This window comes from Eriocheir sinensis, chromosome 38 (assembly GCF_024679095.1).
Source record: "Eriocheir sinensis breed Jianghai 21 chromosome 38, ASM2467909v1, whole genome shotgun sequence".
In the NCBI taxonomy this organism is placed as follows: domain Eukaryota; kingdom Metazoa; phylum Arthropoda; class Malacostraca; order Decapoda; family Varunidae; genus Eriocheir; species Eriocheir sinensis.
The window spans coordinates 15,080,093-15,105,679 of NC_066546.1; the positions used below are offsets into that span (position 1 = coordinate 15,080,093).

The following is a 25,587-nucleotide window of genomic DNA, read 5'->3' on the forward strand; positions in this document are numbered from 1 at the left end:
AAAAAAATGGAAACAAGATGAAACTTCCTTTGGTGCATAGTTTTGAGTTTCGTTCATTTTCGTTTTGTGTAGCACGTAAGAGAGAGAGAGAGAGAGAGAGAGAGAGAGAGAGAGAGAGAGAGAGAGAGAGCGAGGAAGTGGAGAAAGATGCAAGGAGAAGAAGGAGGAGGAGAAAAAGAAGGAAAAAAAGGGGAATGGAGGAATAGGAGAAGGAGGAGGAGGGAAAAAAGTGAAGAAATGGAGGAAAATAAAGATGAAAGACCCATGGATATCTCAAGGCAATTATCTCTCTCTCTCTCTCTCTCTCTCTCTCTCTCTCTCTCTCTCTCTCTCTCTCTCTCTCTCTCTCTCTCTCTCTCTCTCTCTCTCTCTCTCTCTCTCTCTCTCTCTCTCTCTCTCTCTCTCTCTCTCTCTCTCCATTATTACAGCCTTTTCATTATACGTATATCGCTCGATGGTCGTAAAATAACGTTAATGTGTCTTGTATTTTATGTTAGGTTCGAAAGTTGCTACAGTAAATACCGCGAAGAAGGAGGAGGAGGAAGAGGAGGAGGAGGAGGAGGAGGAGGAGGAGGGAGGTGGGTTGAGTGCGTGTGATACGTGGGGAAACTAATATATCTTCGTTGTCCGGTGTGAAATTGTTGCCAGATAAGATGAGGATGTCTGACACGAAGGAGGCTGCTGCAGGGATGACGCAGCCTCTCTCTCACTCTCGTCTTCTCTCTCTCTCTCTTTCTCGCTCTCGGTCTCGGTCTCTCGCTCTCTCATTTAGTATATTATTCATGCATTCAACGTATTAGTATTATTTATTTCTCTCTCTCTCTATCTCTCGCTCTCTCTCTCTCTCTCTCTCGCTCTCGCTCTCCCTCTCTCGGCCGCACTGAATGACTGACAGACTGCCTGACTAATTAACTGAATGACTAACTAACTAACTCTCTGTGTCAACTTTTTAACTCCTTCCTCTGCTTATTCACTCACTTTCTCACTTCCTCTCTCCCACTCACTCACTCACTCACTCACTCTCACTTACGCACTCAAGCTTCATATGTATCACTAAACCAAGGCTAAAATGAAACTGCCTATCCATTCATTCATTCATTCATTCAGTCAGTCAGTCAGTCAGTCAGTCAGTCAGTCAGTCCCTCACTCACTCACTCACTCACCCACTCACTCACTCACTCACTCATCCTTCCTCCATTGCAACCAGCGAAGCCAAAAATGAGAGGAATCAAACACCCTCTAGCGATCTCATGTTTCCGAGCGAGAACGAAAGATTTTTACGACATCGGAGGAAACGAGAGTCGGTAACAATTAGCTTCTTTCGTACCCAAGTAATTAAGTGTAGCATTTCGAGAGGGGGGCGGAGAGGGGTGGAGGAGGGGGGCGAGGGGGCTGTTCGGCGCGGCAGGCTTTTTAGATAATTTTGCTTTATTTTTCAACTTTTTTCGCTTTCGTTCGCTATAGTTAAGTGTTGTCTCTATTACGTGTACTGTATTTTTGCTGTATTTCTCTCTCTCTCTCTCTCTCTCTCTCTCTCTCTCTCTCTCTCTCTCTCTCTCTCTCTCTCTCTCTCTCTCTCTCTCTCTCTCTCTCTCTCTCTCTCTCTCTCTCTCTCTCTCTCTCTCTCTCTCTCTCTCTCTCTCTCTCTCTCTCTCTCTCTCTCTCTCGTTCGCTATAGTTAAGTGTGGTTCCTATTACCTGTACCGTATTTTTGCTTTATATTTCGTCTTTTTTTCTCTCTCTTGTTCGCTATAGTTAAGTGCGGTCCCTATTACCTGTACCGTATTTTTGCTTTATATTTCGCCTTATTTTCTCTCTTTCGTTCGCTATAGTTAAATGTCGGATTTGTTACGTATGCTTTCACAGGTAATTTGGTTTGTGCAGGTAATGTTACTTGGCTTGATTGCGGGGTTATGTTACGTTGTTTAATGAGGTAAGGGTGATATGGTTCATCTTCTTCCATCATTACGAAAGTCTATATTATCGTCTTTTTCTTATGTATCTGGGTTTTCATTTTTTCTTTATTGTCTTCGTCTTTTGAGGATAAGAAAGAGGAGAAGCACAAAGATATCCTGTTTTACCATCTAATTTACTGAATCATCCTAGTTAATTTATTTTTCTTGTCTCTGTTTTTGAGGATAAGAAAGAGGAGAAACACATTGATATCCTGTTTTACCATCTAATTTACTGAATCATCCTAGTTAATTTATTTTTTTCTTTCTTGTCTTTGTTTTTGAGGATAAGAAAGAGGAGCTAAAAGATATCCTGTTTTACCATCTAATTTACTGAATCATCCTAGTTAATTTATTTTTTTCTTTCTTGTCTCTGTTTTTTGAGGATAAGAAAGAGGAGAAGCACAAAGATATCCTGTTTTGCCATCTAATTTACTGAATCATCCTAGTTAATTTATTTTTTTCTTTCTTGTCTCTGTTTTTTGAGGATAAGAAAGAGGAGAAGCACAAAGATATCCTGTTTTACCATCTAATTTACTGAATCATCCTAGTTAATTTATTTTTTTCTTTCTTGTCTCTGTTTTTTGAGGATAAGAAAGAGGAGAAGCACAAAGATATCCTGTTTTGCCATCTAATTTACTGAATCATCCTAGTTAATTTATTTTTTTCTTTCTTGTCTTTGTTTTTTGAGGAGAAGCACAAAGATATCCTGTTTTACCATCTAATTTACTGAATCATCCTAGTTAATTTATTTTTTTCTTTCTTGTTTTTGTTTTTTGAGGATAAGAAAGAGGAGAAGCACAAAGATATCCTGTTTTACCATCTAATTTACTGAATCATCCTAGTTAATTTATTTTTTTCTTTCTTGTCTTTGTTTTTTGAGGATAAGAAAGAGAGAAACACAGAGATATAGTGTTTTACCATACCTATTGTATTATTCTAGTTAATATAATACCAATACATTCACTAATAATTCACTGCGTTTGATCATAACGAGAAAAACACTAACATTTCATTGTATATTTTTTTGAGGGATCTCCTTTACTCTTATGTGTTTTTTCCGTCCTGAGGGGAAACAAAACAAAAAGACATCATGTTCTACCACCCAGCTTGTAGTTTCGTTTATGGAATACCTAAACATTGACTGATAATTCCCTGTTCCTGATCATTATGAGAAAGACTAACTAATTCTTGTGTTTTTCCGCCGTGAAAGGAAAAACTCACACAAAGATACCCCATTATTCCACCTTCTAGCTCATTAAATACCAAAACATTTCTGATAATTCGCCTTCATAAAGAAAAAGACAGTGTAAGTTCATTGTACCCTCTTAATGGAGCTCCCTTCTTTTACGTGTTTTTCCGCCTTGAGAGGAAAGACACACACAAAGGCCCCCGGCATCGGCACCCGCTCCTTGTTCCTTCAGTTCATTAAGTACAAAAGAGGAGGACGTCTCGCTCGCCTCCCAGAACACCGCCGGCGCGCAGGAGGGAACCGTGTCGCCTCCAGACGTGACCGGCGTTGCTGAGCGGCCTGTAGAGATGGCTGGGGCTGAGGCGGCTTAGACTGATAGGCTTGTGTGTGTGCGGGTGTGTGTCTGTGTGCGGGTGGGAAGGGGTGACTGGAGGGTTGTCGTAGAGGGACTGAGGAAGGGGATTGGGAGGGGGAGAGGGGTTCAGGATGGATTGTCTGGGATTGTGGCTTCGTATCGCATCCTCGTTATGTGTTTTTGTTTCCCTTGCGTGTCCTTGGAGTGTTCGTTGTCTCCTGCTGTGTTGTTCCCTTGGCTCGGCGCGGAACATTGTGGCGGCGCTGTGGAGTGAACGCCGAGGGAGTTGTAATCTTCCTCAGGGCAGCAAGCCGTGAGGAAGAGACTAAGTTCTTGATGACCGGCTGGAGGACATGGTGCGTGCGGTTTTACGACGTGCGTGATTCGTGGGTTGGTTTATCCTGGTAATCCTCAGTCAGCCGTGCTCACGGCGGCTGCGTGCCTTGAATAGCGGCGCTCGGTGCTGAGACAGACAGACAGACAGTGGCGGTATTTGATAAGTTAATGGTTCCTTGCAGGTCCCCCAGAGACTAACAGTGTTAAAGACATCTTAACGGCGTGTTCTGTGCCTCACGTGTCAGTGTGTGGTACGTGGCGAGGCGAGGCCGTGCCGTGGGACTCATCATGCCTCCCTCGGCCGCCCGCCTGGCCGCCCCAAGCCCGGCCGGGGCGGAGGTCCAGCCGTGCCCCAGCGGACACTGAGCAGCGCTGGCCGAGGCCCCTTCGGGTGGCGGCAGTGGCCGGTTTGGGAGGTGCCCGGAGACGGAGGGGCGGGGGCGGTGACGATGGTGTTGTGCGATGGGTGACGGGCGGCCGTGGTGGGCGGGCCCGCGCCGCGTGCGCCGCGTGCACGGCCTCCAGCTGCCGCTCCACCCGCAGCAGGTGCTGGCGTGGCTGGTGATGCTGGGCTTCACCTCCCTCATGTACGGCGCCGTCCTCCCCGCCCTCCACTCCCGCCTGGCCTTACCCCTCGCACTGGTCACCGGCGTGGTCTTCGCCGTCCACGTCTTCACGCACGCCCTCGCCCTCGCCCTCGACCCCGCCGACCCGCAGCTGAGGGCGCGCAAGGACCGCCAGCAGGTGCCGGAGTTTGACCGCAACGTTCACAACCACGTGATCGAGAACGGCCGCTGCCACCTGTGCAACATCACGATCACGTCCAACCGGACCAAGCACTGCAGCGCCTGCAACAAATGTGTGGACGTCTTCGACCACCACTGTAAGTGGCTCAACCACTGCGTGGGTCGCCGCAACTACCGCATCTTCCTGGCGTGCGTCCTGACGGCCATCCTGGCCTGCCTCCTGGTCATGGGGACCTGCCTCGCCGAGATCGTGCTCTACTACTTTAAGAAGGAGTACCTGGCCCCCTGGGAGGAGCCGAGGCCTCAGCAGAACATGCAGCGGATTCCTGAGGCTAACGCCGACGAGGGTGACAGCTCCCTAACGTGCTCGGAGGGGGCGCCCTACTGCCACTTCTCCATCTTCGGTGCTCTGGTGTACGACGGCGCCTTCATCGGGCTGCTGTCAACGCTCTTCTCCGTGGCCTTGGTGGCAGAGGTTCTGTTGGTGCATCTCGCAGCCTTCCACGCCTACATCATATTCCTGGGGTTCACCACCTACGAGTACATCCGCGGCCACCACCTGCGGGGCTCCAACTCGGCCCACTCCTTCAGCACGTACGGGCGGGACGGCGCCACGGAGAGGGAAGGTGCCGTGTGCGGCTGGGCAGTAACTCGTCGACCTCCAAGTAACCAGATCACACCTTCGTCCACCACAGACACCGCCCTGCTCTCCACCGTCTCCGTCGACTCCCTCAACACCACCACCACTGCTGTAAGGTCACCTCGGTCTTCCGCCGCCTCCACCCCGGGACCCTCTCCCACCACGCCGTCGGAGGACTCCCGCTCCCCCGTGGTGGGGAAGAGCCCCCACCAGGGCCACGCCTCGCGCCTGCAGCAGCAGCAGGGTGGGCGCGGCGTGACCAGCATGGTGTCGCCCACCAACTCGGCGCCCAGGACGCCCCCGACCCGGGTGTCTTCAGTGCCGCAGCTGCCGCAGATCCAGACCGTGCGGTCCAGGGCGCAGCTGCGGTCCCTGAGCCGCACTGTGTCCACTGCGGTGAGCGAGTTCTCCGTCGAAGAGGAGGTGGAGGTGAGGACGGTGCCACTGCCTCGCCCGAGACCCTCCCGCCGCCGCCTCCGCTCCAGCATCGCGCCGCACCTCTCCCCCATCAAGGAGTGTGATCAGACGGTGCCCAGTCCACCCACCGTGCGTGCCATCCGCGAGGAGGCGAGTGGCACCCCAAGTCCTGCCGGGAGTCCCGCCCACAGCCCGGGACGCAGCCCGCGGACCAGCCCTGGCCGCGTCCCTCACACGCCGACCAAAGTGAGCCCGCTGGTGGGCGCCGCCGACGTGACGCGGCGCGCCAACGGGCACAGCGTCCTGAGCCGCGTGAAGATGAACGGCATGGCGGGCGAGAGTAACAGTTATTACGGAAGGACCAGCTCGCTGCCAGGCGCCAGCACTGCCACACTGGTGGGGAAGGAGGGCGGCCAGGAGGGCTCGGGTTCTGTGTCGCAGAGCCCCAAGGGCGGCGTCGTGGCCGCCCGCTCGTGCCTGTCCCGGCCGACGCAGCCCCAGAACGGCGAGGCGACGCACGTGGAGCTGCACATGTAGCAGGGGGCGACCCGCGCCTCGCCCGCGGCGCCCACGGTGAAAGTGACTCGCTTGTGACTCAAACATATTCAACTGGCCTTTGACATTCATAATGAAGCTCATAAGACGTTTTATTACTGCCAAAGTATTTTAAAAATGGACTGGCAGCTTGATGATAATATATATTCTTACGTGATGATGAAATTATGAATACTGGGGTGCCGAGGCGGCGGCAGCAATACTTGTTGTGTTACTCTGTGGACCAGACGCGAGTCGTGCCAAGGCTCCTTCCGGTGCCCGACCGATGCTTCCTGCCGGCGGGCAGCGGCCCTCGAGGCTGCCCGCCGGTCCTTCTCTTCACTGGCCGACGCGCCGTCTTGCCCGTGCCAACCTCTCTTAGTGTGTGTAGACGACACTTCCTCTCCTCGGCTTCCTGTGAGGCGCACCCTCAGCGGGACGCCGCGGCACCACTTCATCCTCCGGCGGGCGAGGCTCTGAGGCGCACATCATCCTCCCTTGGGCCTAAGTGCCGCCTGGGGAGGGCGCTGCCGGGTGGGATCTGCCTCAGCCACCAGCCGGCGAGTGCCCTCCCGAAGGCCCCGGAGGGGAATGTACCGCCTGGCCGAGCCTCGGGTCGCGGCTTTCCGTCACGAGGCAGTATTACTCTTGGCTTTACAACATTACACCGAAAAGGCTGAAAAATATCCCGCAAACTGTTGTGACCCGAGTGAGTAACGCCCGGCAGCGGCCATCCGCCTCCCCTCCTGCCTCCACTCATCCCTCCCTCCCTCCCTCCCTTCATCACTCCTTTCCTCCATTTCTCCCTCTGTGTGAGTTCTGACCCACCATCGCCAGGACGTTAGGAACACACACACACACACACACACACACACACACACACACACACACCACACACACACCACACACACACACACACGATCATCCAATATATAAACGCTAAAAGGACACAGTAGCCGGCCATGTACGGGAGACATTTCTTATTTCGCTTCCCACTTTTGAGGTCGCGAACCCCATCTGGTGGCCGCCGGCTGGAAGGTCCCCGAGTGCCGACAACCCGCTCAATATATAATTCCTGAGGGCGTTGCTGCGTCGCTGACCCCTCACGACCCATACAGGTCCTCAATCCAATAGTTCTTCATACTGTTCAACCGTCAAGACTCGCTACTTCGCTGACCGACACTCCCCTTTGTTAATCCTGGAACACCCGGTCGAAGTCCCCTTAGGTCGGTATTCCCAGACGCTCCCACCTCTCACGCCAACTAATTCCAAAGGCCAAACAGGAGATCAATCGGGTTCTAATGAGTGGTGTTATGGGTTCATGGTAAAGAAGAAGGGTCAAAGTACCACCAGGACCATGAAATTACCCCTGGAAATGCCCAAAACGCCTACGAAAGCCTTGTTTATTGTGTGCACTTGGGCGGCGAAAGATTTAAGAATACGCCCCTATGTCCAACTTCGAGTCCTGCAAGAGGGTGTCTCCGTGGCCGACCCCTCACGACTCATAACTGTCCTTACCAATAGTTCTTCCCGGTACTTCGCTAACCGACACTCACCTTTGTTAATCATGGAACACTCGGTCGAAGTCCCACTTTTTTCTTAGTCCAACTTCGAGTCCTACAAGAGGGTGTCTCCGTGGCCGACCCCTCACGACTCACAACTGTCCTTACCAATAGTTCTTCCCGGTACTTCGCTAACCTCCACTCCCCTTCGTTAATCCCGGAACAGTCGCAGTCTTCTTCATCCCACTTTTTCTTCGCCCAACTTCGAGTTCTGCAGGAGGGGAAGCGTCGGGGCGTTCAAGTTTCGAAATTTGAATTCACGTTTTTCTCGGCGGTTTTTAAAGGGAGTGACAGCGAGGCGTTTTTATCACTTTTATCGGCCCCTCGCCAGCCCTCGCCTTAAGGGTCTATATATTTTCGTCCCACACGTTTTCTCACTTTCTCCCCGCTCCCTTTTTCCCGTAGCCCTCGCGTCCTTAGCCACCGGACTCCATCTCACACCGACGCCCTCCCTCCATTAATCTTTATATCTAATTTCGTCCCAGTCACCCACACACTCCCTCTCATTACTCTTCTTCATCCCCAGTACTCTCTTCCATTGCCACAGGACTCCATCTCACACCCCATCCATGTTTTTTCCTACCCTTAACCATCCTCTTGTTTCTCCCTAACGCTGACGTCTCCCCTCACCCACACGAAGCCTCCATGTGGTCCCTCAAGGCTCCAGTTTCTCTTCCTTGCTCCCCTAAAGACTCCTCTCCCTATTCCGGCTCCCTTCGGATTCCTCCTCCCTCCTTCGCTCTCCCCCAAAAGGCTCCAGTTTCGACCGTTGCTCCCCCAAAGACTTCTCACTGTCTTTGTTCCCTGGCTGGAAGAGACACACACGAAGACTGAACGTGTAGAAGGCGCTGACGATACCGAAGAGGAGGAGGAGGAGGAAGAGGAGAAGGTAGCTCGACTCTCCCTTCTCCCACGTGCTTTAGACAGACAATAGATGGTCGTCTAAAAGGTCATGGTCGTGAATGAACGCCACCTGTCTCTTAAATCTTCGTTCGTCTCGTCTGCCCATGTGTCCGGGCCGTTCCATCTCCGTTCGTCCAAGGCTTTTCGTTCGGCATTCCTGCTTTGTATGGTAATTTCAACGTCTTTGTCCCCTCCTGTTGTTGCTGTGTTGGCGGTCCGGTGAGCAGCACGAGCGAGCACCAAGGTATGTGGGTCCTGATGGGGCCAAGAAGAGGTATTGTAGGATAGGGAGTGAAAGAAATGAAAGATGTTTAAGAGGAGTGTTGACGAGAGGTGCTTCTAGTCAGTGATATAAAGGGAGTTTCTGGTAAAGGTCAGTGAAGGTTCTTGGTAGTGATAAAGGTTCGTGTTGTAGGAAGGGATTGGAAGGAGAAGGAGATTTTTAAAGAGTGTTGTCGAAAGTTTTTTTCTAGTCAGTGATAAAAAGGGAGGTTATGAAGGAGGCGATAAATTTTCATTGTATTGATAAAGGATCGCACCGTAGGAAGGGAAGTGAAGAATGAGGTTTGTAAAGAGTGTTGACGAATTGTTCTTGGTTGTAATGAAAGGAGGTGCTGTTAAGGATTGATTGGGTTCTAGAAAGTTATGAAAGGGAGTTTAAGACAGAGATAAAGGTAGATTCTGATGTGACGATAAAAGGTTCTTGGAAATGCTGAAGGAGTCTTGTAAGTTACGATAGAGGTTGATGCTTACGACTAGATGGGGTTCTGTTAAGTGTTCAATAGAGGTTTTAGGAAATTGGGAAGGGGAGTTCAAGACAGCAGTACGAGTTAGGGAATGTTATATAGAAGTTACGATGAAAGTTTTGGAATTAGGCAAATAGGATATCCTGTTGAGTGATAAAGAAAGTTGTAGAAAAATGTCGAATGTTAGAATACGTTTATAAGGAAATGTTGCATAAAAGTTTTGATGAGAGGTCTGGAATTAGGCAAATGGGATGTTCTGTTGAGTGATAAAGAAAGCTATAGAAAAATGACAAATGTTAGTCGATCTTTTGTAGCACTGGACGGTATGTATCAAATGTGTCATGCTAAGAAATGTGGACAGATGGCGATTGATGTTATTACTTACTGAAAGGAGTTTGTTCAATGTGTCAGGAAATAGAAGGTATCAGCAGATGAATGACACAGACTCTTATGTCACTCAGGACGATATGTATTCAGCATGCTAAGAAAGAATGTAGAAAGGATTGACAGATGAATGATAGAGGTTCTTAAGTAACTAGACGATGTGTATTCAGTGTTGAGAAAGAGAGTAAAGGTATTGACAAATAGATGATAGAGGTTCTTATGTAACTGAACGAGATGAATTCACCGTGTTAAAAAAAGGCAGTAGAAAGGATTGACAGATGAATGATACAGGTTCTTATGTAACTAGACGATGTGTATTCAGTGTTGAGAAAGAGGGTAAAGGTATTGACAAATAGATGATAGAGGTTCTTATGTAACTGAACGAGATGAATTCACCGTGTTAAAAAAAGGCAGTAGAAAGTATTGACAGATGAATGATACAGGTTCTTATGTAACTAGACGATGTGTATTCAGTGTTGAGAAAGAGAGTAAAGGTATTGACAAATAGATGATAGAGGTTCTTATGTAAATGAACGAGATGAATTCACCGTGTTAAAGAAAGGCAGTAGAAAGGATTGACAGATGAATGGTAAAAGTTTGTATGCAACTGAACGATATGTATTCAGTGTGTTATGAAAGAGCAATAACAATACACAGAAAAAAAAACCCATGAGATATAGAAATTGGGGAGCACTAGAGGTTGTGTGTGTGTGAGGAGCAAAGGTATTTATAAGGGGGGCTCCACGGCTATGTTTCACCTACCCAAACTATCTGAACGACGGATGACTCAGAGGCTGTCACGTAACTTTTCCTGATGTGTGTTTGTTGTGTTAGGAATGTGTTCCCGGCTTAAGTTCTGGTTATTGATGATTCGTAGGCATGCCAGGTATGTTGGTGACGTCACGAGTCCGAGCGAGCTGGTTGGTGGGTTTTCTTAGGGATAGTGATGACGTCATGGATCTATGGGAATGTTAAGGGTGTGTCTGCCATTTTGTACGCGCCATTCCAATCTGTACTTCTATCAGGAGAGAAAAAAATAATTGGGTACGTAAAATTAAACCAAAAGAAATTATAATCGTGATTCTTACATATAAAAGAGAACTTAGACGGAACCACATATAAAAAAATATTAAAAAACTTCCCTAGAAATTTATTAGACGTGCAAAAATATAAATGAAGAAATCTATAGACACATAAAACTGAATTAGACGAAAACATAAAAAGAAAATTACAATCCCTCGAAATATTTTAGTCCCCCCCAACAAAAAAAATATATAATCGAAGAAATAAATGCTCAAAGAAAATGGAATCAAAGAAAAACATGAAAGAAAACGGGAGAAAATCATAATCCTGAAGCAAAAGAAAAACTAATTACGTATATAAAAAATGATCGCCCGACAGCCCCACCACAAGACCTTCCTCCCTTCCTTCGCGCGGCCTTGAGATTATTATTAGTTTTATTGCCGCGGCGACTCATTTAAACTTTCCCGGACGTTAATTAAGACTTGTTCACGTGACATGCATTGTGGAGGCGCCGCGGGTCGCCGACAGAGGGCTGCGCGGCGCTGTGGGCGGTGCGGCGTCGGCGACCTTCCTTCCTTCTTCTGCTCTTGCCCGCCCGCCTGGAATTAATGTCACTAAAAGGACCAAATTATTTTTTTTCCCTAAAGATTTTGAAAGTTTGGAAGCTGGGAAAGTTTTGGCGAATGAGCAAGACAGAAAAAAAACTTGTGATATCTTTCTCCACCTTTATTTTTTTTTTCTTGCGTGGTCAGTATGTTGTTTTTCCTTTGTGTTGGAATTTTAATACGTAATTGGGAAAGGGAGGAATTTTTGGAGTCCGTGAAATTTAGGTAAAGCAGGAAAATATGTCAAAAGATCAGAGCCATATTCTCCTCATGGGGAAGAAAAGGTAATGAAAGTGAAAGGGAGGTGAAGATAAAGTAGAGAAAGGTAAAAAGAAGAAGGGTCCGGTCTTTGATTTTTTGCATAAGATTTCGTATTTGGAAAGTTTGGAAGCGTTGAAACTTTCAGCGAGTGAGGAAGACAAAAAAAAGTTGGCTAATATTGAACCTTCCTCCTCCTCCTCCTCCTCCTCCTCCTCCTCCTCCTCCTCCTCCTCTTGTCCTTCCCTCCCTTCCCTAATATATTGTTTTTGCATAGCCTTTACGATAGTTTTCTTTTTGTGTTTGAATTTTACGATCTTTTGGGGAGGTATGGGATAATTTTTTTTAAGGTTGAACTTTATGAGAACCAGAAAAAAAACTGATCTTGAAGGGAGGGAAGGAGGGAGAGGGAGGGAGAGAGAGAGAGAAGGAAGGAATGAGGGACAGATAGAGGGAAGTAGGGAGAGGGAGGGAGAGAAAGAAGGAAGGAAGGAGGGAGAGTTGGAGGGAAGTAGGGAAGGAGATCTCTCATTATATAGTTCGGTATTAACCTCTCTTTTGCTACTCTCTACTTCTGCTAATTCTTTTCTTTCCCTTTTTTCTGCTGCCATTCCTTTCCTCTCCTTTCCTGTGCTTTCCTTACTCTTTTTTCTACTCTTTTCTTATAGGAGCAGCGATTAGCGGGCTTTTATATCCTCACTTTATTTTTTGCCCATGAGCTTCTTCCTTTACTGTAAAAATTAAAAAAAAGTCGTTCAATTTATCACATTCGGAGCTAACATAACGAGGGACGGTCAGTTACACGTTATTTCGCAGCCTGTTTTTATCTGCTGTCTCGAATCTCATTACTCCGGGAAGCTAAATCTAATTAGTCTGACAAAATGTAGTTTCAGCCAACGTCGGGGTGACACATTACCTCAATTTAAATCTATCTATCGCTGTCTTTCTATCTATCTCCGGTGCTATTATCTTATTATTTGCCTTTCTGTCTATCTGTTTATATCTCCGGAACTATCATTGTGTTATATGTATCTTTCACAATTTATTTTTCTCTGTCTCCGATGCTATTAAACTACTGTCTATCTTTCATTATATTTATCTATCCGGCGCCATTTTACTACTATATATCAGTGACTATCTATCTGTTTCTATCTTCATCGCTATCATATTTTTGTATCTATCAATCACCGTCGGTTTGTCTATCTCCATCGCCTAGTCCTTTAACTATTTTTTTTATCTATATCCGGTGTGCTTAAACTGCTCTCTATCCATCACTATGTTTATCTTTCTCCGGTGCCATTTTGCTACTATTTATATCAGTCACTATCTATCTATTTTTTATCTTCATCGCTATCATACTTTTGTACCTATCCATCACGGTCGGTTTATCTGTCTCCAACGCCTTGTCCTCTCGCGGGAAGTTCTTTTAAGGAAATGTCTACTGCAAAAGGGTCTCCTGTTTTACCCCTTGTGGCCCTTATGATCAGCTTGTCAATCCCTCCCCGCCAACTCACGGTCGGTTCATCAATCTCCAACGCCTAGTCCTCTAACGGGAGATTCTTTTAAGGAAATATCTACGGCAAAAGCCTCTCCTGTTTTACCTCTTGTGGCACTTTTTATCAGCTCATCAATCCCTCCTGCCAACTCACGGTCGGTTCATCAATCTCCAACGCCTAGTCCTCTCACGGGAAGTTCTTTTAAGCATATGTCTACGGCAAAAGCGTGTCCTGTTTTACCTCTTGTGGTACTTCTTATCAGCTCATCAATCCCTCCCGCCAACTCTAATACTCATCCACTCCATTGATCCATTTCACTGGTGCTCTCTCCCTCCCTCCCTCCCTCCCTCGAACCCCCTCTATCAACCCTGGCTGGAGGAATTATTAATGCCTCGACTAAGATCAATATTCAGGGCTCCGTTACTTATACCCTAATAGCTATTGTTCCTCTTACTTTGCAAACTTTTCTAATTCCGAGTTTTTTTTTCAAGGCTTATTAGTTCCAGTTTATCGATTCACGTTATTGAAAACTTCCCACGAAAAAAATATAATCCTGTATTTTGTTATTCTCTTGTTTATTATTCATTCGCGTTGCTTTTACCGTGGCAATATGGATACAAGGAGGATCATTCAAAGCCATCAAATCCATATCCACTTTATAGGCAAGGAAAGGCTATGGAAGTGAAGCGAAAGGAAGGGAAGGAGAAGGAAGAGGAAGGCAAAACAAATGAGTTAGGGAAGGGAATGGAAGGGAAGGGAAAGGAAGGGAAGAGGGAAGGGAAGAGGGAAGGGAATTGAAGTGAAAGGAAGAGGAAGGAAAAGGAAGAAAAAGAAAGGAGTTGTATTCGGAAGGGAAGGGAATTGAAGAGGAAGGAAAAGGAAGAAAAAAGAAAGGAGTTGTTTTAGGAAGGGAAGGGAATTGAAGAGGAAGGAAAAGGAAGAAAAAAGAAAGGAGTTGTTTTAGGAAAGGAAGGGAATTAAAGGGAAAGAAAAGAAAGAGGAAGGGAAAAAAAGGAATCGTAGTAGTGATATATAGGGAAGAGATTATAATGGAAATGAAAGTAAGGGAAAAAGAAGAAAGAAAAGGAAAATAAGAGGAATTGTATCATTGCTCTATAGGCTCTGCTACTCGATGTGACGTAACGCTGTGCTGGTTAATGATTTAGCGTTGTCAGGTGGTGGCAAGAAGCAATCAATACCTCGTTCACATTGACCTTATTGTGCGTCTAGGCCAGGTGGGTGATCTATGAGCAGGTGTCTTATTCATCAGGGTGTGACTCATGGTACACGACACACACGCACCTGAGACTTGTTTTACCTACCTGTTGTTTCTTTTACTTTATTTTATTTTTGCTTCCTTTCCTTTTCTTTCCACTCCTTTCCTTTGCTTTTCTTTTCTTTCCCTTTCCTCTCCTTTGCTTTCCTTTCGTTTCCCACACATACACCTGATAATTATTTTCCTTTATTTCTTTATTTTTACTTCCTCTCCTTTCCTCATTTCCTCTCCTTTCCTCTTTTCTCTTCTCTCCTTTCCTCTCTCTTTCCTTTCCTCTCTTTTCCTTACCTTTATTTTATTTTACTTACCTGCGAATCTTTCTTCTTTATTGGTGTAGTCTTTTTTGTCTGGTCTGAGTACGTGGGAAGTGCCGAAAATACCTTGCGACCAGGTGTAACTTATTCATCAAGGTGAGACACGATAGACGACCCCACACGCATGTCCTCTACCTCCTCTTCCACCTTATTTGTATAGCTATTATCTGATACGTGTACCTTTTGGAATGGCTTGCGTATATTGATTGGCGGCAGGACTCTTTGACCAGGTGGAATCATGAAGGTGAGACACGATAAATTGATCATCACGTACCGGCGATTCGTCCCACTTCATTTCTATCAACAGGTGTTCAGTGGAGGCGAGGTATTAACATTAGTAATTCATCCCCTTATGTACATCGTTTCCTGGACTTGTGATCAAATGAAGCGGGTTATGTATGTGTGTTCGCGTCTGAGGAATGAAAACGGAAGGAGGTTAGATCGTGGGACTTCGGCGAAAGGGTTAACTTTAGCAATTCTTCTCCTCGTTGACTGTTTTATTTTAGTTTACGTCTGGCAAAAGAAAACGGAATGAGGTTGGATCGTGGGACTTCGGCGAAAGGGTTGATGTTAGCAATTTCTCACCTCATTGACTGTTTTATTTTAGTTTACGTCTGGCAAAAGAAAACGGAAGGAGGTTAGATCGTGGGACTTCGGCGAAAGGGTTAACGTCAGCAATTCCTCTCCTCATTGAGTGTGTTTTATTTTAGTTTACGTCTGGCAAATGAAAACGGAATGAGGTTAAATCGTGGGACTTCGGCGAAAGGGTTAACGTTAGCGATTGCTCTCCTCGTTGACTGTGTTTTATTTTAGTTTACGTCTGCCAGAACAAAACGGAAGGAGGTGAGATCGTGTGACTTGACGAAAATATTAACATTATCGATTCCTTTCCTTACTGACCATTTTTTATTCCTGTGTTCACGTCTGAGAAAAGAAAAACGATAAGGAGGTTGAGTTTTTCGATTTTTAGCCCAAGTATTATCACTCACAAATCATTCCTTCTGTAGAACATTTCCTGGGACTTTGAGATATCATTAGACGCTCAATTTGTGTCCACGTCTAAGGAAAGAAATTTGGAATAGGTGGCCTCAGTATTATCACTCACAAATCATTCCTTCTGTAGAACATTTCCTGGGACTTTGAGATATCATTAGACGCTCAATTTGTGCCCACGTCCAAGGAAAGAAATCTGGAGCAGGTGGTTCCTGGGACTCAAATCCAAACATTAGTACTGTCCCTTCACTTCATTCTCCTATTCGCTGCATCCTCTGGGGCTATGATCTGAGGTGGTCTGAAGATGGATAACTGGATTGGGTTCTTTAAGTCGTCCAAGGAAAGAAATCTGGAGTAAGTGGTTCCTGGGACTCAAATCCAAACATTAGTACCATTCCTTCACTTCATTCTTGTAGTCGTGTCATCCTCTGGGCTTATGATCTGAGGTGGTCTGAAGATGGATAACTGGAGTGGGTTCTTTAAGTCGTCTCAGGTTTTGTGTGTCTTGTGGCGAGGAGAGAGACGAGGACGATGACTGGATTGAGACAGGTACTGGGACATGAATGGACAGAGGGATGAAAAGAGACGTGTGAGACGGGATGGTTAATGTCTTGGATAGTGGTCGGGCGAGCGGCGAATTATTGTTATTGTTATTCTTGTTGTTGTTATCATGTCGAGTCCTCCTGCAAGACATCCTCGGGAGACTCAAGTGACGGACTCAAGTGACTGATGGACTGGCCGGGTGAGGCTGAGGAATGCATGGCGTGCGGTACATGGCTGGCTGGGGGTGTAGGGGGGAGGGAGGGGCCGGGGCCATCCTCCCTGGTAGTGCGTAGTCGCCGTAGAGCAACACTGTAGATGGTGCCTGCTTCGGTAGCCGCATACACACGCCGCTAGGACCTAGAGTAGCCGTCGGGTTGTCTTCGTCGTGACTCGTGACCGTGTGGTGGGTAGCGTCGCGGGGCTCGCCAGGCAGGAGGTTCTGTCTGGGCCCCGCGTGCAGACACTCGTAGAGGAAGATATCCCGTCCCTGGCGATAGGTCCTGGAATTTGCGGCACTCAGGCTTGGTAACAGTGTAGTGCCTGGCGTCATGGCTTGGGGTTGGCTACGGTGAAGAGTGACGTTTGAGGGTTCGAAGGAGTTGCTATGGGACGAACGCCACTTCAGAGTCCTTATAAGTGTGGAGGAATCGAACTGTGGACTGTGGAAGTCTTTCGCCCATTGCAGCTTCCTTTCAGCCTACTAATGTTGCCCCTCACCTCCCAGCTTCTCATCCCTAACGTTACCAATGGCGTTACCATCCCACTGTTACCAATGCGGAATGTTAATGGATCAAAACCTCTCGCTCAGGACGGAGTACCTTCCTCTCCAAGTGGCTGTATCTAGTTTGTGTAGTCAGCAGCAGCAGCGTCAGCAGCAGCTTACCTTACAGTTAGTGGTTGTTATCGTCGTAGAAAAGTGACCCTTTGTAGAACGTGAAAACCCCAACTCCCCGTGTAACTCAATATCGGATGGGCAGACTCCTGTGATAGCTGTCTCGTTTCCTTCCCCTCAGAATGCCGCGCGGCCTCCCCTCGGCCCTGCGCGCGCTGCCTGAGTGGTCCAGTGTAGTTCTCCCCCACGGGATAGATACTCGTTCTTACCTCTTCGATCTCACCGCCGAGAGAGCACAGGTCGGAGCGCGGCGTTCAGGGGTCCCGGTGCCCGCCAAGCCGGAGCCACAAGTTTCTTCTAACCCAGATATCTCGAGCCATATCAGTGATCACTTGCCTTAACGGGCGCATCAGCCACTTCCTGTACTACCCGCGGACATGAGTAGAGTAAGGAAGCCTCAAGACTGACTTCGTGCTTGCTTGGTTGCTTGGTTGAATCGTTTTCTTCGGAGACTCGTGGATATTTGTCTTTTTTTACTACACTGTGTTTCGTCCTCAACGTCTGACTTGCTCCTGGATGATGTGTTGGTGTGTTTTCTTTTGTATTCATTGTGCGTGGTGAGCAGACTCCCTTCCTCTCGGGCACGCTCACTGTATTTGTTTGACTTTGGTGGATTTCAAGAAAAGTACAAATATGTATTAATTAGCTCTGGCTGGCCGCTACCATCACCACCACTGTCACCACTGCCAGCACCAAGGGCGGTTGTGCCTCTGTAGTGGTGGTGGTGGTGGTGGTGAGGGATGGTGGAGGGGTAGCGGGGTGGTGGCGGCGGTGGAGGTGGAGTCCTCTGTCCTCCCCCCCCCGCCCCCCTCTCCCCCCTTACCTGTCAGAGTGGCCAAAAGCTCCGTGGATAATAACCTTGATTTATGTGCCAACCTTTTTTACGTGCTAATTTTAGACATTTGGGAACCGCATTGTAGCGTCACGTTTAGTTCGAAATTCACTCCCTTTGTGTGTAGTTCACCGATGTAGTCACGACCCACGACGCAGCGTCAGGCGAGACACAGCACACTCGGCGACGCGGGGCCGGCCGGCGGTGTGTGCCGCGCCGGGCCGCCCCGCAGTGGCCCGCTCAACACTCCGCCAACTCGACCCGGTTTATCCTAACATTGAGAACGAGGGTTTTGTATCATATCGTTTTGTAAAGGTATAAACTATGGCCGTTCTGAAGGACTGAGACATGTAACTACTTTGAATAATAAAGTGAAAAAGTCTTTGTTGTTATTACTGACCTTCCGTGGCCTGGGAGTAGGGAGCTGAGGGAGGGAAGGGACCTGGCCAGCAGTGTGGCCGTCTGTGGCCTGCAGGAGCCCCGCCACCACCGGCAGGGGCAGCACAGCAATCATATATTACGCCAAGAAGGTTCTCCCCCCTCCAGCACATGAGTTAAATAAAGAAGTTTTATTTTTAGAGACGGGGAGTGGAGGACATAGATTGGAATTCACGGCCTTCCTTCTGGGTCATGTAAACTCTCCCTGAGCCAGCAGACAGGCAGTCAGACTCAAGGCCCCGGCCCAGGCGCCGGGCGGCGTCTGGCCCAAAATGGAGCGGAACAGCGAGGCGGCGCCGCTCGCCCTCACCTGAGGCCGCCGCTTTGAAGTTATACCGCTTTGTGTGTCTCCATCAGCATCAAGGCCGCCGGGGCCCCGCGGCTCACGGCGCGGCACGCTGAAGGCGGCTCAGGCTGCTTTTGTGCCGCCAACATTGCCGCTGGAAACGATTGCAGACGCAGCGAGTTTCTGAGCCGCACCAACGGCCCAGAGGACGTCAGCAGTCAGCGGGGAAGCTAGAAAAAGAAAAATGCAGTAAGCTAGTTGTGGCGGGGCTGGTGGAGCGTAAGTCTTGCAGTGATGGCGGCGTGGCGACCATTGGCGCGGCGAGGCAGGTAAGGCAGCTCCTGGGCCCAGCGGGACGCTGACGGAAGTCCTGAACACCCCAGGGCCTGCCGCCCCCCGGGGACCCTCCAAAGCCTCGCCGGAAAGTCAACAGAACTCGTGTTGATGCGTCGGGAGGTCCGCTGAGGGTTGTTGTGCGTGTAGCTCCAGGCAGTTGACGGGCGGCAGGTGTGTTGGGGAGGCGTGGAGGCGCGGCGAGGATCTCCCAAGCCACATCTGTGACCGACAGAATACAGGTAAGGCAGTCTTGTTCAAGGCGAGAGTCTGAGGGCGCCCGCCGCACCCCAGCGTGGGCGTAGCGTGGGGCGGCTGTGTCCTGCCGCCGAGGGATGAGGAGAGTCGACTCTTATTTTCTCGCTTTTATTTTTGGACTAACATCATCAGGGATTCTTCTCTTTTGTTAGTTAGTTGACCAAGCTCAAGCCTTGATCATTCTTCCAAGCCCCTTCCTCACAGCCTTCTCTCCCCTGCAGGTGATGCCGGGGCCTCGCGGCTACGATTACTGGCGCAAGACGCTGGGCGGCGCGCGGCTGGCGGTGGCGCCCATGGTGGACGCGTCGGAGCTGGCGTGGCGGCTGCTGTCCCGCCGCTACGGTACGTGGGCGACGCCAGGCCGTGTGTGTGTGTGTGTGTGTGTGTGTGTGTGTGTGTGTGTGTGTGTGTGTGTGTGTGTAGTAACACAGTGTCCCGCAGGTGCCGAGCTGTGCTACACGCCCATGCTGCACGCCAACGTGTTCGTCAAGGACGCGCGCTACAGGCGGGAGAACCTCTCGTCCTGCCCCGAGGACCGGCCGCTCATCGTGCAGGTCAGTGGCGGCTGCGGGCCCTGGGCGGACTCAGGGCCGAGAATGTTTTTTTTAATTAGTACTCTCAGGGTCAAGAATTCGCTTTGTTTTCTTTTTGGAGGGTCAAGAATTTGATTTATATTTGTTATCTAGGGGTAAGAATTTGCTATGTATTTGTACTGACACTTGGAGCCCATGTGAGGTGAGTGGCGGCTGCCGGAGACAAGGCTGTATAGAAATGCTTCGGTTCGTTCACTTCTCTTTATTAGATTTCCTTCCGCGCCGCTGCATGTGTGGGAGACTCGGATTGTGGCTCGTGCCGTAGAGTGAGACACACGGACCCGCCGATAACGCTCCATTCCGTCCCCTTTCTGTATCACCTTATTCTTTTGTTCTCTTTACGATCTCTCCTCGAAAGTAATGCCGTAATATACATTCCAAGAGGGACCGAGGCTGGCCAGGCGCCCCCACACACCACCGCCAAGAAAATCCATCATATCACGAGTCTTTTTTTTTTAATATTTTTTCCCCGCCTCACGAGAAATCGCTTTATGCTCCTCAAGATATATTAGTCTCCCACGGCGCGCTCCGGGGACTGGTTTGCTGAATTTTCCTGATCATAATTTCTTCTCTCTCTCCCCCTTTCTCTTGGTCTCTCGCTCTCGGTCTCGGTCCTCGTCCGCGTTGTCTTTTTATATAAATTTTTCACGCCGTCTCACACACAGAAAAAGAGTCGTCAGGTTGTCATGATTCAAGTCCTTCCAGCGTTCTTTTCCTCTCGTCTCGTTTCGCTTCATATTTATTACAAAGTTTGGTCGGAATGGGAAGGAGTAAAAGGCTCTCTCTCTCTGCCTCTCTTCCCCTCCATCTCTCTCCTTCCCCCACCCTCTCTCTCTCAGCGTCTTGAAGTTCGTGAAGGGGACGTGAAATATTCGTGATTCCAACCGGTCGTTCAGTTCTTTCTTCAGAGGAGATAATTTCCGTGAGTTGTGAGGGAGAGTCACTCGATGCTGGAGGAGAGACTGGGCTGGACAGGGCTGGGGAAGGCTGGGTTGGGGTTGGGTTGAGATGCATTAGGGCTGTAGTGTGCTCTGTAAGACTGTGTTAGGTTGAGGTTAGGTTGAATTAGTGCTGGGATGTGATGGGTAAGGCTCTGATATGGACTTTATAAGGTAGTTAGGGCTTTGGTGTCTTATGTAAGGCTGGGTTTTGCTGGGGTTAGGTTGGGTTAGGGCTGAAGTGAGCTAGGTTAGATTGGGCTGGGCTTGGTAGTGTGGTTAACTCTGTGGTGTGTTAACTGAGGCTGTAAGGAGCTTGGTTGAATGGTTAGGGCTGTAGTGTGCTATACTGTATAAGACTGTGATTGGATGGGCGGCGTTTCTCTCCCTTTATGGTCTGCCCTGTGATTTGTTATCCTGGCGGGCTGTTCCTGTGTGAGCCAATGACCAGCGGAGATAAAGGTAGAAGGGAAGTCATCTCACGTAGAAAGGCTATGAGTGCAGAGCCGTCACATAACTTTGGTAACCAGTTTGAGTCGTCTATAATGCCATGTCTCTTCTCGTAGATGTCGCTTGGCAGTCATGTAGTGAGGGCCAGTACGATAGACACATTCAAAAGAAGATTATATGTATTCATGGATAGTGATGTTAAGTGTGAGCCTCTCCTTCTCCCTCTCACTCTCTCTCTCTCTTTCTCAGCGTCTTGAAGTTCGTGAAGGGGACGTGAAATATTCGTGATTCCAATCGGTCGTTCAGTTCTTTCTTCCGAGGAGGTAATTTCCGCGAGTTGTTCATAGTTCATAGAGTTCATAGAGTTCACAGAGCTGGCATACCGACCTCTTGCAGACTCCTTATGTTCTTTTGTATAGCCCGTTTTTCTTCAACATTTCGGGACTTACACATATACACACCACACTTGTTAAGACTTTCGTAGAGGTTGTGTTAGTATTTCCATGGGTAGTTTTATAAGCCTAGTAATAGTTTGAAAAGGCTTCTGTCCCGTAAATGTGGGAAATGCTCTTGAGAACCCGACTTATCTCCTTTTATTGTTGTTGTTTTTATCATGCTTTTAATTTTTAACTGATTTTATATAGTTTTATTGGTGTTTTTATCATATTTTTAATTTAATTTGGCCCGTCGCTGCTACCGGGTTAAATAGTTGTTTTGAGATCCGAAAGCGTTTGTGAATACGAGCCAAACTTTGAATCGAAAAAAAAAATTACTCTCTTTGTAACCAGTTCAAGATATGTATCGTAAAATTCTTCAAAGTGCAATGTCGTGATCGTCTGCCGTTTGGGTGTTACCGCTTGCATATCAATAGACGAATACTCGACACCAGGACATGAAGGGTCTCGAACACGGGTCCCGTTGTTGTCCAGGGGCCTTGAGACGGGTCGTGAGGCTGATGCTTAAAATAGAAAGTGGGTCGGCTTGAGAAAGTTTTGGGAATAGAGGTCTCTAGTGCCTTGTCCGCCCCCCCCCCTCCCCCCCCCACACACACACCTCCCTCCCTCCTCTCGTCTTTCCTCCCCCTCTGTTCCCACCCCTACCTCCTCCCCTCCTTGTGTTTCCCTCCTCCTCCCTCTTCCTTTACCGTGTGTCTCCTCCTACCTTCTCCTCCTGTTTCCTCCCCCCCCCTACCCACTTCCCTCCCTCCTCTCGTCTTTCCTCCCCCCTATAGTCTCCCTCCCCTTCCTCCTCTCCTCCCTGTTTTTCCCTCCTCCTCCCTTTCCCCTTACCGTGTGTCTCCTACCTTTTCCCTCTTGTTTCCATCCCCTCTCCCCTACCTTGTTTCCTCCCCTTCTCCTCCTCCACCTACCCCTCCTTTCCTTCTCCTTGTTTCCCCTTCCCCTTACTCCTCCTCTTCTCCCCTCTATGTAACCTTCCCCTCCCTTTCCCTCAGTTTTGTTTCCCTCTCCTTCATCTCTATCTCATTCTCCCTCCCCCTCTTCCTCCCCTTCTTGTTTACTCTCCTCCTCCCCTTCCCCCTACCTTGTTCCTCTTCCCTCCTCTCCTCCCCTCTGTGTAACCTTCCCCTCCCTTTCCCTCTCCTTCCTCTCTATTTTATCCTCCCTCCCCCTCTTCCTCCCCATCTTATTTCCTCTCCTCCTCCCCTCTCCCCTTGCCTTGTTTCCTACCCTCCCCCTCCCCCTTCCCCCTTCCCCCTCTTGTAATGAATGGCCCCGCGTCACACATCTGTATAGGGACGAGAAAGAAACCGAATTGTCTCCCGTGTTATTTTTAGGGTCCTGTCCGCTACTACCTCTCGGCTAATGGCGCGGCAAAGGGCGGGTGTTTTTTTTCTTCTTTTTTTGGGGGGGCTTTATTTTCTCGCCTTAAGCCTGACTCCAATTGGGCTGAAAGTTAAAGAAAGGAAAAGAGTGACGGGGGGGGATTTTTTTTCTTTTTGTTTCTTCTTTTTTGTCTTATCTCTGTCGGTTATCGGTCAGTCTTTGTTATTGTCTTTGTTTTCCTTTTTCTTGATCTTTATTTTGTTTTCTTTATCTTTCTCGTTCTTTCCTTTTTTCCTTTCTCCTTTTTTTCCTTCTCCTTTTTCTTTTCTTTATCTCTCGTTTTTTACTTTCTTTTTCTCTTTCCCTTTTTTTCCTTTAGCTTTCTCTTTTCCTTTCTCTTCTTGTCTTCTTTTTCTTTCGTTTTCTCTTTCTTTCTTTCTTTCTTTTCTTTCTTTCTTTCTTTCTTTCTTTCTTTCTTTCTTTCTTTCTTTCTTTCTTTCCCTCTCTTGTGTGTGTGTTCGTGTGTGCGTGTGTGTATTTGCCAGTCGATGTTGGGGTTCGCTGACGTCGCTTATCACACTCTCTCTCTCTCTCTCTCTCTCTCTCTCTCTCTCTCTCTCTCTCTCTCTCTCTCTCTCTCTCTCTCTCTCTCTCTCTCTCTCTCTCTCTCTCTCTCTCTCTCTCTCTCTCTCTCTCTCTCTCTCTCTCTCTCTCTCTCTCTCTCTCTCTCTCTCTCTCTCTCTCTCTCTCTCTCTCTCTCTCTCTCGTGTGTGTGTGTGTGTGTGTGTGTGTGTGTGTGTGTGTGTGTGTGTGTGTCTGTCTCTCTCTCTCTATCTCTCTCTCTCTCTCTCTCTCTCTCTCTCTCTCTCTCTCTCTCTCTCTCTCTCTCTCTCTCTCTCTCTCTCTCTCTCTCTCTCTCTCTCTCTGTGTCTGTTTGCTAGTATCGGGAACGTCACATCACTTTTTATTTATCTCTTTTTTTTTTCTTCTTCTCTTTTTGCTTTCTTTCCCTTTCTCCTCCTCTTTCTCGTTTTTTCTTCCTCCCTTTTTGCCTCCCTTTTCCTTTCTCTCCCATTTTTTTCTCTCTCTTTCTCGTGTGTTTGTTTTCTAGTATCGCTAACATCACTGATCACTTTTCATTCCTCTCTTTTCTTCTCTTCTTCTTCTCTTCTCACTTCCTTTTCCTTTCTCTTTCGTTCTCCCCTTCTTTCTCGTTTGTGTGTGTGTGTTCGTCAGTTGATGTGCTTCGATGACGTCACTTAATCTTAACTCTTCCTTTATCTCTCTCTTCTCTCTCTCTTGTCTTCGCTGTTCTCTCCGCCTCGTTACGCCCGTTTTAGGCCATTTCACGCCCGTCTGGTCGCCCGCACGCCTCACTGGGACCTGGATCTTGGTGCCTCTTAAGCCTCTCCTTTGTTCCTCTTAATTACTACAAAAAAAGCCTTACCATACCTTTAGTTTCCTCAGGTGTTACTCTCCTTCCCTTTCACTGCCTTCCTTTTCTTTCTCTTCCTTTTATTCGAGTTCTTTGTGCTTGTAGAAAAGGAAGGAATGGTGGGTCAGACGTCTTGATGGTAGTGTTGGTTAGAGTCATTGTTTCTTCCCTTGCTTTCCTTCCTTTCCCTTTTCCTTAGGTGTTTCTCGTCCTCCCTTCCTCTACCTTTCATGCTGGTTCTTCTTGTAATTAGGAGAGGGAAGGAAGGAGGTGTGAGGACGTAACTTGATGGTAGTGTTGGTTAGAGTCATTGTTTCTTCCCTTGCTTTCCTTCCTTTCCCTTTTCCTTAGGTGTTAGTCTTCCTCCCTTCCTTTACCTTTCCTTCTAGTTCTTTTTGTAATTAGGGAAGGAAGGAGGGGGCAGGACTTAATGGCAATGTTAGTTAAGAGTCGGTGTCCCTTCTCTCCTTGAACAAAAAAAGCCTTCCCTTTCTTACTCTCTTCCCTTCACTTCCTTCCTTTAATCCCAGTTCTTTGTGCTTGTAATTAGGAAAGGAAGGAATGCTGGACGGGACATAACTTGATGGTAGTGTTGTTAAGAGTCTTTGTTTCTTCTCTCCTCCCCTTCCTTTCCTTTTTCCTCATGTGTTACTCTCCCTCACTCTTTCCCTTTCATTCCAGTTCTTTGTTCTTGTAATTAGGAAAGAAAGGAATGCTAGACAGGACATACATAACTTGATGGTAGTGTTGGTAAGAGTCTTTGTTTCTTCTCTCCTCCCCTTCCTTTCCTTTTTCCTCATGTGTTACTTTCCCTCACCTTTTCCTTTTAATTCCAGTTCTTTGTTCTTGTAATTAGGAAAGGAAGGAACGCTTGACAGGACATAACTTGAGGGCGGTGTTAGTTAAGAGTCGGTGTTTGGTGATTCGTTCTCTCCCTCGTTTGTCCTTTTCCTTCATTTCCTTCATTCCTTCTTCCCTTTAATTCCAGTTTTTCCTTGTAATTACGAAAGGAAGGAATGCTTGACAGGAATGCGTAACTTGACGGCAATGTTAGTAAGAGTCATTTGGTGTTT

At 47.9% G+C, this 25,587-nt stretch overlaps 2 protein-coding genes and 1 long non-coding RNA gene across 5 annotated transcripts in view; 2 read left to right on the forward strand and 1 right to left on the reverse strand.

Annotated features, from left to right (window-relative positions):
- The window catches only part of LOC127008747 (uncharacterized), a 59,075-nt gene extending 52,039 nt beyond the window's left edge, over positions 1 to 7,036 (forward strand). The window contains exon 2 of the mRNA XM_050881104.1: positions 4,018 to 7,036. Coding sequence (XP_050737061.1) covers positions 4,298 to 6,175 — 1,878 coding nt within the window. The 5' untranslated portion in view covers positions 4,018 to 4,297 and the 3' untranslated portion in view covers positions 6,176 to 7,036. The remainder of the gene's footprint in view (positions 1 to 4,017) is intronic.
- Positions 1 to 25,587, forward strand: part of LOC127008748 (tRNA-dihydrouridine(16/17) synthase [NAD(P)(+)]-like) — a 112,487-nt gene that overhangs the window by 62,502 nt on the left and 24,398 nt on the right. For all 3 annotated transcript variants that reach the window (XM_050881105.1, XM_050881106.1, XM_050881107.1), the window contains exons 2-3: positions 19,536 to 19,656; positions 19,756 to 19,868. In XM_050881105.1, coding sequence (XP_050737062.1) covers positions 19,539 to 19,656; positions 19,756 to 19,868 — 231 coding nt within the window. In that variant the 5' untranslated portion in view covers positions 19,536 to 19,538. The remainder of the gene's footprint in view (positions 1 to 19,535; positions 19,657 to 19,755; positions 19,869 to 25,587) is intronic.
- Positions 7,623 to 13,528, reverse strand: LOC127008750 (uncharacterized). The gene is made up of 2 exons (XR_007761288.1): positions 13,390 to 13,528; positions 7,623 to 13,254 (listed from the first exon to the last, which is right to left on the reverse strand). It is a non-coding gene; the product is annotated as an uncharacterized LOC127008750 (long non-coding RNA).